At 46.7% G+C, this 13,277-nt stretch overlaps 1 protein-coding gene across 2 annotated transcripts in view; it reads left to right on the forward strand.

Moving 5' to 3' along the window:
- LOC146177240 (uncharacterized) overlaps positions 1–13,277 on the forward strand; it is an 87,266-nt gene that overhangs the window by 56,756 nt on the left and 17,233 nt on the right. For both annotated transcript variants that reach the window (XM_084580409.1, XM_084580410.1), the window contains exons 4-5: positions 1,010–1,121; positions 8,475–8,603. In XM_084580409.1, the coding sequence (XP_084436535.1) occupies positions 1,010–1,121; positions 8,475–8,603 (241 nt within the window). The remainder of the gene's footprint in view (positions 1–1,009; positions 1,122–8,474; positions 8,604–13,277) is intronic.

Raw genomic sequence — 13,277 nt, forward strand, 5'->3', positions numbered from 1 at the left:
ATGCTCCAAAGATGGTATTTTGTTCTCATCTTATCAAAATGAGTTGTTCCTGAAGCAAAGTCGCACCGCCATCGACCTTATTAATCAATGCAGGTTCTGGCATTTATCATTCCTGCATTGATTATAATACTCTTCACATGCTTCTGCTCGCAATCCTCCTGTTCATCCTATTTCACACGGTAGTGATCATTCCTAAAAATGCAACCTATCTTTACATGCAGGCTGACATCAACCCTCTCGTCTAATAATTACTCGGAGGAGAAGAAAAGGAGTGAATGCCTGGACCTTGTTGCCGAATGACAGTTGCCCAGAGTTATATGGTTACATGTTAAAACCAGACAAAAGACGTAGCATATAAGAGAGATGCGTACAAGACAAGGCTGGACTAACAACAGAAATTTTATTGTAATAAAGAAGGCAACGAAAACTTGAACATAGAGGCGCGCTCAGAAATCACAAAGCAGTGAAAGGGAAGCAAAATTTGATAGTCATTGCTGTTCTATTGAGTTATCCAAAAAGGCAAATTCCTTACAGCCAAGGTTCCCCGACAGCTTTAGCCGCAGGCGTGCCCTGAGCCTTAGCGGTGTAGTAAGCCTCAACTATCTCCCGACAGATTTGTTTATCATTTTCAAATAAAACTGCATCGCAACGCCACCTGGCAACAGCTATCTGGGATCGAGCCAATCCTGGCTGGGCCCCCTTTTATCCTCATGCATGTTTCGCCGTCGCGGTCACTAGATAGCTTTTCGATTCAGCTTTCCCGCAAAACTTTGCATGCCGTTTTGCTCACAACTGCACATTTGCAAAACAATATAAAATCTCAGCCCATTTGTTCAATAGTCACATAATAACGCTGATGCATTAGTTATACTGCAAAGAATTTTCTGCGCATAGTATTTACAAGAAATCTTAAGTGGATGTTACCCCACTTAGTCGATAAGTGTCGCGCACCGCAACTCTTCCAAACTTGAGAAAAAAAAAAGATCGTTTAGCATGAATTTGTTCGCAGATTTAATCGTCTCCAAGAATTGCTCGGATCCGACCAAGATGGGCGTGTGCCTGGAGGAACACTACGGCGACATGAGTACCTCTGACCTAGCACCCGAAGAACACTTCTGCAGGTGAGTGTCTTTAGGGGAGCCCCTACCGCGAGTGGCACATGGCGAGGTGGCCTCGTGCATCTCCCAGTGCCGTTTACATTTACAGACGTCTTTTGTGGGGAGTTCGATGAGTACAAGACAGCATATATTAAGCCAAATAAGCCTTTTTTTATTGAAAAACAACTCACCAGTGACTGAATGGTTAGGGTTTTTGACTGCTGAAGTCTGAGGCGCTGCTTAAAAACCGGTGGTAGCGGCCGCTTTACGGTGGAGGCGAAAAGAAAGGTATCCGTGTACTCTGCTCTACACGCCTACGTTACAGAACCGCAGGTGGTCAACATTTCTGGAGCCTTTCATTGTTGCATTTCTCATAGCCTTCATCTCATAGGAATGTTAAGCTCGATAAATGAAATAATATACGTGAAAAGTAGAACAAGTCTTACATGTCATTTTTAATACATCATTAACCGTTTACAGCCCTGCTAATACCAGTGAGCACTGCTAGTTGTGCTTCCTGTGGCTTTTGCAGTTGTTGGATCTGCCATGCTGCCAGGCTTGGTTGTGTTATTTCTGCTTCTCTGGTGATACTATTAGAGAGAATGATATATGGTGCGAAAACGTTGTTAGTCACCAAATGGACATCGTGTTGTGTATAAGGACTTGTTTCTGAGCTAGTTGATTCATTATGCGTGGTAAATACTGCCGGAAAGCATTCAAAGTTCTTTTGTTCTTTTCTGGACCACCGCTGGCATGCAGCCTTATCATTCCGACTCTGGCACGCAGATCAATTTTGTATTCTTTTTTTTTGTTCGTGTTCGTTGTCGCAAGACGCTCCTTTATCAATTTCTTTGCCGCGCAAGATGCGCCGAAGTGTGTCTCGAAGGATTTCAGCCACGCGCTTGTATTTCTACAATGTTTCAAGTTATGCTAGTCACTGTTTGCGGTTTTATCTAGATGCTTCTTTGCCGCTTTTAAATTAAACGGTGACCAGTGCAACGGGCATTCTTATTTCGACGACCGACGAGCACATTTGTTGTTGAAGCCGTCTCCAATTCTCTTAGTTCTTTTGAGGGTGCAAGTCAGCCGAATAATGAGTTTCATTCAACTACAACGCCAGTGTTTTCATTCGTGGCTACTGGGACTGTCCCCACTACGTGACAATACAACCGACGAAAAAGACGCTACACAGTAAGCAATAATTAATTTACACAACGCTGACTAAGACCCCTGTTACACGGGCACTTTAACGGCCATTAAGGAAAACGTCGGTTGGGCTTAACGGCCGTTAGGCGGAGTTACACGGCAACGCGAGGGACGTTGGAAATCCAACGGCGATTGACACCAACGGAGCTCGCCGGTCTCCGTTCCCCCGCCGTTTCCGTCCGTTTCGTCGTGAAGTAGGCAAGATGGCAGCCCCCAGCAGCAACGTGTCTCCGCTGCAGGCGAGTGCTCCAGCGCAAAAACGCTTTGCCTGGACAGCGCCATTTACGCATTTACTTATCAACTTGTGGCAGGATCGCCTTGTCGAACTGCGAGCACTGAAACACAATGCGCCCGTGCACGCAAGGATGACAGCGCTGTTATACCAGATCGAAGTGAACCGACCGAAGATGGAAAGTGCCGTGTGAGCGTAGCCACCACCGTTTCGTTTCCATGGCCGTTACGGCGTTCATCTGACGCTCAACTGAACTGCCGTTGAAAACGCCCGTGTAACAGGGGTATAAGAACTCAGCGCTATTTGAGCAAAACAGGCGCATACTAACACGTGAATGAAGGAAAGGAAAACAAGGAGGAGGTGTGGAAAGCAAGAGCGGGTAATCAGATCTAGTCGCAACACAAAGTTAAAATCTTGAAACCTTGCGCGCCACAGGGTAAAAACCTTAAACAGGAGGGTCTGAATTGCCACTCCAGAAATAAAGGTTGCCGCGTCACTGGGTCAAAACCATATAACTCCTAGGATATAGTGGCCATTCCAGAACAATCAACCCAAGGCAGAAACAAACCAAGATGAGTAAGAAGCAAACGAACATGAAAACAAGCCCCCCCCCCCCCCCCCCCCAAAAAAAAAAAGGCGCGACCACAGGCGCATTTAAAGTGAAAGAAGGCCCACTTCGAGCTATCGTTTTTAGAAGTGAGCCTTCTTTAGCTATAACTGTGCATATGTGAGGTGAACGAAATTCTTTGTTTCACCTGGCCCCAAAACCTCTTGATAGTTTTACCTTGTGAGGCGGCCGATGGGCTTGCTCGGCTTACTGTAAAGAAAAGGCGGACGATTACGAGAAAGTAAAGGCAATATTGCTTAAGAAGTACCGTCTCTCGGCCTCAGCCTGCCGCCAGTAGTTCAGGAAAGCTGGAAAACGACTTTCTGAGCTTTTTTTCCGGAGTTTGCTTACAATCTGAAGGCAAATTTTATCGGATGGCTCAGAGCCGCCAATATCTGTGGTGACCGGAAGAATGTTGTAGAGGACATCTGTCTAGAACAGTTTTACAACAGTCTCAATAAGGAAATGCTGATGTGAGTGCAACAGAGACTCGAAACGAAACATTCGATGCACCGCTGAGCTCACAGAATAATTTCAGGTCAAGCGACGCAGGAAAAGAGAACTTGCGGGCAGTCCCAGAGCACCACAATGATTTCATGAAGCACCCATCGCGGGATTAGAACCGATTACCCGTCAAGCGTGCGGAGAAAGAAAAACGCGAGGAGGACCGTCAATTCGGCGCAGCCGTAAGAAACGATTTTGACGAAGAAGACAGGGAGAACGAACTTTCTAAAACGTTTGCGAAGTGAAAATTGGTAGTCTAGCTGTTTGCGCTGTAACGATTTCGGGCACATCTCGAGCCGGTGTCTAAGGTTGAAGGTATACCTTCCTCGCTCACCACCGTCGACGCGGAATACATGAGCTTGCTGAACCTGCACATGCGCGAGATGAAAGTAACGCTAGTGTCAAGTTCTGTGTGACTCTGCCGCACTGTGGATTCATTGCACCCTGCACTTGTTTCAGCTCAGAATTTCGCCTGGATGGATGGAGGGAAACAACTTTATTTAATAAAAAAAAGCAAAAAGTCTTCCAGGGTGGTCCCCTACTAGTCCAGGAATCCACGGGCTTTTGCTTCACATAGAGCCCGATCTACCAGTCATTTCTGACCGGCGGGTTGAGCTGTCCGCAAAGCAGCCTCCCAGGAAGAAAAGGTGGGATGGGGGATGGGGGGCACTGCCTGGGGGAAAGGAACCAGGTAGTGGAAAAGTCAGGATTTGGGCTCGCCACAGGTGTCGCAGTGAGGGGGCAAGGCAGGGTGAAGGCATGAGAGACGGTAGGGGAAATGAAACAATCCGTCTGCAATTGTCGCCATGTAGCACTGGATAAGGGTGACAAGGTGCTGTGGGGTGGTAGCAGTGTCATGTTAGTGCGTGCGGATCAGACAGATGGGCGCCCGCGTCACAACTGAGGGTTGCTTTCGCGTTTGCACAAAGAGGTGGCTGTGTCGGTCTCCTTATCAGAGCAGTTTCCTTACCTCATTCTAACCATTCTGAGGCTGAATGGACTGAGCTATGAGAACGGCTGGTGCATGCACTTACGCGTTTTGAAACCCGCGAAACCGCGAACCATTTAAAACATTCAGTTGAAGCTTAGAAACATGTTCCGTGAAAGGGAAATGCTAGCGTAGATACAGAGACAGTTGCTTTCGGAGAATGAGACTCCTCCCGCATCGCCTAGTGACTCGCACAAAGAATTTGAATCCTCTCGATTGCTTTCCATTCGAACGGCTTCCCCGAGATGACGAGTGTAGACGAGGATACGATAGCGGCTGAACAGGCGAGTGATGACACTCTTCGAGTTTTGAGGCGTCACGCCATTGAAGTATTGGAGAGAAAAACGTTCGAGGAGAGCGTACGGGAATATTCTACCGGTTAACGAAAAGAGCCACACCCCGTCATTGTGAGAAAGAGCGCTAAGAGGCACCCCTAAATCTAAACGGGGGTGCTTAAAATAAGCGTTTTAAGATGCTAAAGGGGAAGCACGTCACCTGTCTCACCATTCAGGACAGCGGTTATACGGCGTTGCAGAGAAGTTAAAAAGTTAAATTGGTTCACAGGAAGGGAAAGGCGCAGTAACTGTCACACTTGCTCTGTGGACACCCGAACCGCGCCGTAAGGGAAGGGAGGAGGGTGGGAATGAAAGTGGAAAGAGAGAAAGAGGAGCCGTAGTGGAGGGCTACGGAGTAATTTCGACCACCTGGGGATCTTTAACGTGCGCTGACATCGCACAGCACACGACGCCTCTTCGTTTCGCCTCCATCGAAACGCAGCCGCCGCGGTCGGGTTCGAACCCGGGAACTCCGGCACAGTAGTCGGGCGTCTTACCACTGCACCACCCCGGCGGGGCACAGAGAAGTGCAGGAGAAAGTGCAGGAACTGCTCGAACCGCGGCTAGAAGACCGATCATAACAGCTCGCTCGCCGCCCGCAGAGGTCTCGAAAGGGGTCACATTTCCTCGGTGTCCCCTGAAGAGGCCGTATCAGGTACGCTGGTCTCCGGTTCCCGATTCTGTTTAGAAGTGGGATGTCTGCAGGCCGAAGGTCTCAAGTAGGGAATCAGTGATGAGTTCGGCGCAGTACCCTGACTACGGCAAGGCATAACACTACCTTCTCCTGAGCCATACCAGGCAGCTAAACAGCAAGCCCTAAATAGGCTAGAAGAGACAGAAATTAGCTTTCTCCTGCAGAGAAGTGCAGGAGAAAGCTAATTTCTGTCTCTTCTAGCCTATTTAGGGCTTGCTGTTTAGCTGCCTGGTATGGCTCAGGAGAAGGTAGTGTTATGCCTTGCCGTAGTCAGGGTACTGCGCCGAACTCATCACTGATTCCCTACTTGAGACCTTCGGCCTGCAGACATCCCACTTCTAAACAGAATCGGGAACCGGAGACCAGCGTACCTGATACGGCCTCTTCAGGGGACACCGAGGAGATGTGACCCCTTTCGAGACCTCTGCGGGCGGCGAGCGAGCTGTTATGATCGGTCTTCTAGCCGCGGTTCGAGCAGTTCCTGAAGCGGTCTAGGACGGGAGCCCAGCTGGTGTTGGCGAGCGCCTGAAGTCCTTTGACAAGCCCCTGCACTGCGCCGCAAGGCATCGGCGCATTGAGTGGAGGCCTCGCCGTCGGATAAATCTGAACACCATCTAGATTGAGTGGCGCCTTTGTTCCGGTGGCGGTGTCCCCTCTTCACCCCCTCGCGCCACGGCACATTAGAGGCGAGAGACCAGCGCGCTCACTATTCAACCTTTTAAGCCGTCACGAGCTGCTGCTTGTGGATTTGACAGTTGAAGCGCTGACGGTTCCCTGAACTGTAAAAGAAGGCGCGCTGCTACTTAGACCGTCGGCAGCGTCCGTCGCGTCCTGTGCAGCTCACCTTGAGTGGCGTGGCCCAATCTTCCTGGCCATCGCGGCCAGTAAACGAAACACTTGAATCCGAATCGCGACACTTGACCAGCCTGAGGCTTTGCTGTCAACAACGCCAGGTTCTGCTCCTTATGGCCCATATGAGACTTTCACCTTAATAAACTACTGTGTTCATGGCTACGTTTGTTAGATTCGGAGTGCTGGCTTAAAAACCGTCGCAGTAGGTACAACGTGAACTAATCTGGCATAGCTGAACTGAAAGAATGTTTGCCATCGGTGGCCAAAGCTGGTGACAAGGAAGGAGATGTAAGATTGACAACTCTATTAAAGGTAAAATACTGGGAATCGAAACGATCATCATGTATTCAATTATTTTATATTTATGATTTATTTTTATATTATCTTATATTTTTAACATACATGTCGCGGTGACTCACTACTGGTTAGGGCGCACGACTGATTACTAAGCGATACGACTGTCAATCCTGGGTGGAAGCTGATCTCAGTGACGGCGTTTCAATGGCGTCCAAACACCTGGTGCTCGTGTGCTGTGCGAGTTTATTTGAGAGATAAAAGCATAGGCGCGCTAAAAATACTAAGAGTAATCCGCAAAGGCATTCCTCATAGTTTGAGCTATAGTGTGAAGTTAAAACCCATCAACAAACCAAATATTCTCAGCGTAAAATGTTATTTGAGAAAGAGTATGGAGTGGCTCGTTGCTTAAAAACGGCCGATAAATTAAATCGGACATAGGAATTTAAGGCTGCTTGCGCATTTATTTGATAGAGCGTTTTTTGTTGATAACGTAATAAGAGATGATAAAAGGCACATGAATTGATAGGGCTACAGCTACTATCACACATACAGGACCCAGAGTACAAGAAAAGAAAGAGTGCAGCGAGTGACATTACAATTATCATCACCTTCCGACAAAGAATGGAGAGCTGAAATATCTATGATGTCAAATGCTGCTGTGAGTTTAGAAAGGTTTCCTAGGATTGAGAGGCGCAAAATAGTGCCAAGAAAAACAGCTATGCGGAAATGGCACACCTATTTGTAAAAACAAAAACCCAAAGAACTGTCATGGTCTGTGCCGCCATGCAGGCGATGAATGTTTCTTATATCGAGCCGACAGTCAAACGAAGTAAGCCCGTTGGCACATGAATTATGCATCTCCTGCTGACATTTTTCATATTAGCGAATCATAGGAAAATATGAGAACATAGATTCGATATGATATAAAAAATATGCGTCAATGTATTTGCTTTCATTATATTATTTAATGGTTTTCTAATCCTTTCCATATAGTCTCCATATTTCTATGCACCTAGTCCACATAGGTCACATCCACTCCGTTCGTTTCGTATGCTGTTCATATAAACAATATCGGAAACATGAATTATGAGACTCACAACGTGGAAATTTGCACGAGGGTCTCTCTGTGATAAGACATATGCTGGCGACGCATCGGAGTAGCAAATTTGACCGCGTAGCCTGTCTGCCCCCTCGAGTGGCAAAGGCGAGCTGTTTTCTGTTTCAGTTCATTTATATTCTAGGCATTTTGAAATGGGCCTTGCTTTCTTCGCAAACGTTATTGCAGTATTAAATACTGCACGAGCGGGCTAGTGAAAAAGCCAATAATATTGTTACGTAAACGAAGGTAACCACAGCTGTTAGCCGTGAGAAACACACTGCCAGAACCAAACAAACCTAGCTTCAGCGTCGTCGTTGTTCACCACGCCAGCTCAGGACGTCTTTATGTTCTCGATACCGCACATCGTTACAATATCAGTCTGGAATGCAGAATCTTTTGTCTTCCGAGCGTTCTTTAGAACAGCATAAAATTATGGTTGGTATTCCTTGTTGCTGTGATCGAGTTAACAGCTTCCTCTCTACACCAACAGAGAAGATGCCTTTTACCATGAGCGCCACCTACCTTACGAGCAAGTAAATCTAGCGTGCCTGTTATTATTCCAGATATGCGCCAGCCCTGAGAGTGTGCAGCAAGAAGACCTGGAATTCTTCATGCACTTTGTCTCGGGAACGTAACACGGCTGTGATAAGCAGAGGTGTGAATGCTGTAGAACGGCTGTATGACTGCAAGAGGTAAGCACACTTCGTCGCATTTCTTCTGTACACGTTGTTGCTTGACGTTGGCGTGAGTTTTGTGGAAATAAATTACTTCAGAAATAACTGATAAATATAGTAAATGGGGTTTCTATCAGCAAAGATAAAATATAGTTAACGGCTTCTTTCTCTTGCGTCGCGATGGCTGAGGCGTTGTACTAATCGATGCTATGCTTCGCAGTGTCTCAATGTTCCACAAAAGCGTTTTCTTTCGTGCGTCTGTTGACGACGATATTCGGACGCTGCTTCAAAGGCCTGATGAAACTGCCTACCTTGCCGGTATATTTAGCTATGCAATTGCTACACGGCATCTTGTAAACAGCTATGGGATATTGTTTAGGTTACAATGAGGTGACATACGTAAAAGGAAACCATGGCCCATAGAAAGAATGTAGAGACCGTAGTTCAAAGGTTACCTGCAGACGTCTTCAAGTTCATCCCTCAGGAGAACAAGCATCTCGGACGTAGCACTGCGTCTTATCGTAGACCTAACGCGATCTCCACTGCGCGCGTTATCCGGCTATTTGCCTTTTCATCAAGTGCTTTGTTCCCTGGCTGGAAGAACACATACCTTTCTGAAGGACTCCTTGCACCTCAGTCAGGGACTAAAGGGCGACACTATTGACGACGGCAACATGAAAGTCGCTGTTGACATGAAGTCAATGCTCACGCCAGTCCCAGTCCACTGAGCAATTTTTTGCTGCAAATACTTCAAGGGAAACAACGCCTTGCTCTCTTCATGGATCAAGGTTCGAGTGGGCGACCTTTGTCGTCGCTAGCCTTTTGCTTGCGAAATGCATACTTCGTTTTCTGGCAGCAGCAATTCAAGCAATGTTTGGTACCGTCATGGGTGCATCGGTCTCGATGGTGTGGGCGAACATTGCTTTATAATATCTTGAAGCAGAAGCTCTGTGCTTATTAATTCCACCACAAAACTGTTCCTCCTTTATTTTATGTCTGTTTTTGTGAGATCCGCCTGCCGAATGCAAGCCAGTTCCTCGACCACCTAAACACCTTCCAACCGGCCATACAACTCATCACAGATTAAGAAAGTAATGACACCATTCCATTCCCGGACGCGCGTATTCAAAGAACACCCAAAGGAATGACAACCTCGGTGTTCGATACCCTGCTAGCAATGATTGGTATCTGAGCTTTCATTTAAGGCACCCTGTCGGATATAAGTGCTGTGTTGCCCCCTCACTTTTAACCCATGCTGTCCGCCTGTGCTCAAGCCCCAAGAAACTCGGCGCTGAGCTACAGATTATGTGGCAGGACCTTTATGACAACGGGTACTGCAGGAGATGCTCAAGACCGCCGAACAACGCTACTTAGGTTAAAACTCGGAACAAGAGGTCACTGAGAAAAGCAAGTGTGTAAGCATCCTGTACGCTCTAGGGGTCAGCGAGGCAGCAGCAAGAATAGTTAGGAATACAGCGTACATGTCCGCCACGCGCCATCAAACAGGCTAAAGCAAATTTTGTGCAAGTTAAGGCCCTACCGAACTGATCCGATATCCAGGAGGTCTTTACAACACTCCGTGGAATGATTGCAGAGCTGCATTTACTGGCGAATCAGGCATTTTTGTGACGCGTTTGAAGCACCACCTGAATGATGTCGCTAGTGACTGCAGAGAAGAAAACAACCTAACGTAACATGGTGACACTGCGAAGCATAGCATCGATTCCCTGCAGCGTCTCAGTCACTAGAAACGAATCTGTCAATTCGACTAGTTCTTGCGTCACTGCACATTTAAACGGCGACACAAGTTTTAGACCGGACGAAGGGCACACTTCCCGAGACTTACGATGCTGATTACGCCACCTAAGCCACACATAAGCCAGTTTCTTCGCCTTCTGCGTTCATGTCAAAAAGGGACCAGTACGGGCACCGAAAAGTGAATGTTCGTTTTTATTATTTTGACAAGTGCTCCTTTTTCTACTATGTGGCTGGCCTGCAAGACGAATTGTTCTATGCTACGCCCTGATGCTGTATTTGATTAAAATGTCGGAAAGGTGTCAGGCTACCGCCGCATACAACAAATTCCTCATTAGTTCCTATCCTCAGCTCTCCCCATTGCATTATTAGTACTGAAAACTTGAAAACGCCAGCCAAATGTTAGGGTCGAAAAATCTAGACGTCTCGACTTCCCCGCGGAAGCCTTATTCACTGAAATCTTAGCTGGAAGAGCGCTGCTTATAAGAATGTTACAATAATCGTTCGAAGCATCTTACATACGCTGGCGGCATATTGCCATCGTTGCGATTAAGCATCTCTTTCATCGTCTGCGTCAGCAGAGACTCGAGGTACTGGCGTGAAAGCCTGTTCCTCTCCTTGTCGATGACGGCAGATTTTTCCCAGCAGCTATCATATCCAGTTGATTCGGCATACTCTGAAACCGACTTTCTTGTTTTCGACGTCCTTCATGTGTTCCTTCAAGCGGCTTTTGAAATTCCCGCGTCTGTCTAAGTAAACATGGTCGCATCCAGCGCAGGGAATCTTTTACATGACGGCGGGAAATTCTTTTTTTCCGAGTTTTTCTTTCACACTGACCAGCTCTTATCATAACTTGCGGGTAGGAATGTGGGCAACGTGAACGTGCATGTAAGCAGCACACGTTCCATGATTCATGTATGCCTGGTGCATACGGAAGGGCGACACGTGAATGGCAGTTGCTACAGTCCGGGTGTTTCGCTTGCACAGAGTGGCGCTTCACGGAGTCCACAAATGTTGTTTGAGGGGGAGGGGGGAGAGGTACCCACAGCTGTTCAACTAACGGCGTACTTGAGTCGGATCCATGGTCCTCAGGTCGTAAGCAGACTTTGCGGGATCGCTGAATTAATGAGGCCGCAACGGCGCGCTTATGGCAGGTCGGGTTGACGGAGCTAAATGCAGGTACCTAACGGTGTGGGTGCTCTTCTTAAAGACTCGCAATGAAAGGTTGTGGCCATCTCGTTCCACTAAAACGTCCAAAAGCGCCAAAGGCTTGGCAACCTCCTCCAAGACAGTGAACTTGATCGTCTGTTTCATACTGTTGAAGTACTTCGTGAAGGTGGTCTGTGCGGCCTTCTTGATGGCGCAAAAACAGTCATCAATATATCTCAAGAAGAGTTTTGACTGGGTTTGTAAAAGCCAGAGCCAGGTTTTATATGGCTTCTATGGTGAGGTTTGAGGTAACGATCGAAATGAAAGCACCTATAGCAGCTCCGTGAATCGGTTAAAACTTCCCGTCCCCTTTTTTCGCCGTGTGCCTCCAAAGCACAAGTCTCTATACTACAGGCCCCTCTGCCATAACGGGTAACCACCTGCCTTGTACGGCCTACCACAAATCCAAAAGGAGGGAGTCCCTATGCGACCAATAGTGAATTTCACCTGTTTACCTCTGTACCAACTGTCAGGCTACCACCATCGTGTCTTCGCACCGGTAGTTGGAAAAGGTCCATTTTTACACGGAACTCGTACGAGTTTATTGGAAAGGTGCATGACCTTGCGGCGGACGATGACATCTTAGTGACTTTCGAAGTCAATTCTTTCTTCTCAAGCGCTTCAGTGAACTTGACGGTAGAGGTGTGCGTGATTGCACTTGAGAACGGCGAGAAGCTCAGTGAGAGGAGACCTTTCGAGGCACAGGGCCTACTCAGGCTGCTTAATTTTTACCTCGAAAACATATACTTCGTTTGAGGCACATTCTACAAACAAGGTACAGGGAATTGCTATGGGTGCTTCCATTTCTGTCAATACAGCTAATCTGACAATGGAAGGAATAGAAAGCCGGGCTCTGGCTTCTTTTCAAAGCCGGCCAAAAATCTCCTTGCGATATAATGATGACTGCTTTTGTGTAATCAAGAAGGACATACTGACCGCCTTCACGAAGCACCTCATCAATCAATCAATCAATCAAGCAATCAATCAATCAATCAATCAATCAATCAATCAATCAATCAATCAATCAATCAATCAATCAATCAATCAATCAATCAATCAATCAATCGATCAATCAATCAATCAAAGTGATCTTTATTTGTATGAAACGAAATACATAAAGAATATTTGGACCGATAGCCGCGGGGCTAGTAGACGGTCCAGTACAGAATATACTTGATCTGGCACTTGTATGTGCCACTTGGCACTTGTATGTGCCATAATGAGCACATAGAAACACAAAAAAGGGCTAAAACAAACAAACAAAAAGAATCAACACGCACGGAGGAAAATACATTTCAGCAAACAATTCATAGGCAGCGAATACAAAACGCAAGCGCACACAAAAAAAGGGGGGGGGGAGGACGGGGAGGGGTTCATAACTCTTCTTGGCTGTTAATAAAGAACATTTTGCAACTCATTTTAAAGGTAACTGCAAGTTTCACATCAATAGGCAACGTGTTCCAATGTTTTGCTCCAGAAAATTGCACTAAACGTTCTCCGTACACATTGTGGCAGGCAGGGAGGTTGAAATTGCCATTTAATGCGTGTCTTGTATTGCGAGATGGTAACAAGAAAATACCAAGTGGCAAAGGAATACTAGTATTAATGATGTTATTTACCAATACACAGATTTTGTATTTAAGCATGGATTCCAATGAAAGTACTCAATTTTCTAGAAATAAATTATTGTCGCTGCAGTTGGAAGACACGTGATTTTTTATTATACGC

This window comes from Amblyomma maculatum, chromosome 10, assembly GCF_055883805.1.
Source record: "Amblyomma maculatum isolate TAMU_Amacu chromosome 10, ASM5588380v1, whole genome shotgun sequence".
NCBI lineage: Eukaryota > Metazoa > Arthropoda > Arachnida > Ixodida > Ixodidae > Amblyomma > Amblyomma maculatum.